The 1,595-nt window shown below is 57.6% G+C and overlaps 1 protein-coding gene across 1 annotated transcript in view; it reads right to left on the bottom strand.

Moving 5' to 3' along the window:
* Positions 1-237: 237 nt before the first annotated feature.
* Positions 238-1,595, bottom strand: part of MUC13 (mucin 13, cell surface associated) — a 61,674-nt gene continuing 60,316 nt past the window's right edge. Inside the window, exon 12 of the mRNA XM_012554739.1 lies at positions 238-629. Within this exon, the coding sequence (XP_012410193.1) occupies positions 238-629 (392 nt within the window). The remainder of the gene's footprint in view (positions 630-1,595) is intronic.

Here is a 1,595-nt window from a genome sequence, read left to right as displayed (position 1 = left end):
CCGGCCTGCCCGCCTGGGGTGTCGCCACCCGGGACGGCCCCGCCTGGAGGCTCTGCGCTCCGGCCGCGACTAGGGGTCCCGGACGCCCCCCGCTGCGGCTCCCCCGCGCGCCGGCACACTCTGCCCTGGGCCTCCGCCCCTTCCCTTCTCCTTTCCTCGCCCGCCGGCCTCCACTCTCCTTTTCTCCTTTCTCCTCCCCTTCCCTCCCCTTCCAGGCCCCCGCCCGCTACCACTCGGTCAGTTTACTGCGGGACGGGGCGGGGCGAGCTCCCTGCCAGCCAGCTCCGCCCCGCGCGGGGACCCGCCGCGACGCCGCAGCCTGAGGGCGCCCAGGTGCGAGTCCCTTCCGGCGGACCTGGGGATTTCGAAATCGCTGGGTAGGGGCTCCTCGGCTTTCTTAGCAAGCTGTCGCTGCGGGCAGGGGGCGGGGCACGCTCCTTTAGGCAAACCGAGATTCCTTCGGGGCAAAGGCGGTGGCCGGACTTCAGGAGCGAGAGCAGGTACTGTGGGACCTGGTGGTGATCCTCGCTTCCTCCCGAAGCCGCCCGGCCAGCCCGCGCTCGAGGTGGACCGGAGGCGCCTGCGCGGGTCACCGCAAGACGACACGCTTCGTGGGGAAGGGAGGGCGCCTGAGGCGGGGAGGCGCGCGCAAACCTCACATTTTACTCATAAACGTTTTGCCCTTTTCAGGGATTCGAGGCTGGCCAATACGTCGCTGTTCTTCGTTTTTCTTAAACTCAGTACACTGGCGGCTTCCATGAAGCCAAACTGATAAGCTCAAAAGCAGACGCGCAGGCTTTTACCGTATTCTTTACCTCTGAGCTGGACTGGAAATTGCCAGTAAGGGGTGGGAGGTGTACCCCAGTCAGGTCGTGCGAATGACCAGGTGGGCTCGGGCTGAGCCACGACGAATGGTCTGTAAGCAATAGGAGAGCAGGCATCTTTCACAAAGAAAGAAATAGTAACAGTATAGTACCTAATACTTAAGGAGCCCTGGTGGCGCAGTGGTTAAGAACTCGGCAGCTCACCATAAAGACTGGCAGTTCGAATCCACCAGCTGCTCCTTGGAAACCCTATGGGGCAGTTCTACCCTGTCCTATAGGGCCGCTATGAGTAGAAACGGCAATGAGTTGTTGTTTTTTCGGTTTACCTAATACCCAGAGCGCACTGTGAACCAGGCACTGTTCTAAATGCTTTGCCCATATTAATTGATTTAATCCTCCTGACGACCTTATTGTTTGTTACCCAGATCAAGAAACTGAGGCACATAGGAGTTAAGTTGCCCGAGGAAGTGACAGAGCTGGGATGCCTTGTCCAAAAGTTCAAAATGGCTTGACTAAGAACAGAAGCAGGAAACCTATAGAGCAAAGTGGTCTGACCTTTGCATGTCAGAACCAGTTGGAAGGATGGCTAGGAGGGCCAGGTAGGGGGTAAAGCTGAAGCAGTCCACAGTAAGCTCCAAATTTCACTGAAGGCCAGCATTTCATCCTTAAACTGCAAGCAAGTATCATTCTACTCCGTAATATCCCCATGTTTGTTCTGACATAGAAGCTATGCTTGTCCCCAAACATTTTCCGTGAAACTGGTACTGCAGA

This window comes from Trichechus manatus, unplaced genomic scaffold, assembly GCF_000243295.1.
Source record: "Trichechus manatus latirostris isolate Lorelei unplaced genomic scaffold, TriManLat1.0 scaffold00026, whole genome shotgun sequence".
Classification (NCBI taxonomy): Eukaryota; Metazoa; Chordata; class Mammalia; order Sirenia; family Trichechidae; genus Trichechus; species Trichechus manatus.
The sequence above is the reverse complement of the archived record's forward strand: the minus strand, read 5'-3'. Positions and strand labels throughout refer to the sequence as shown.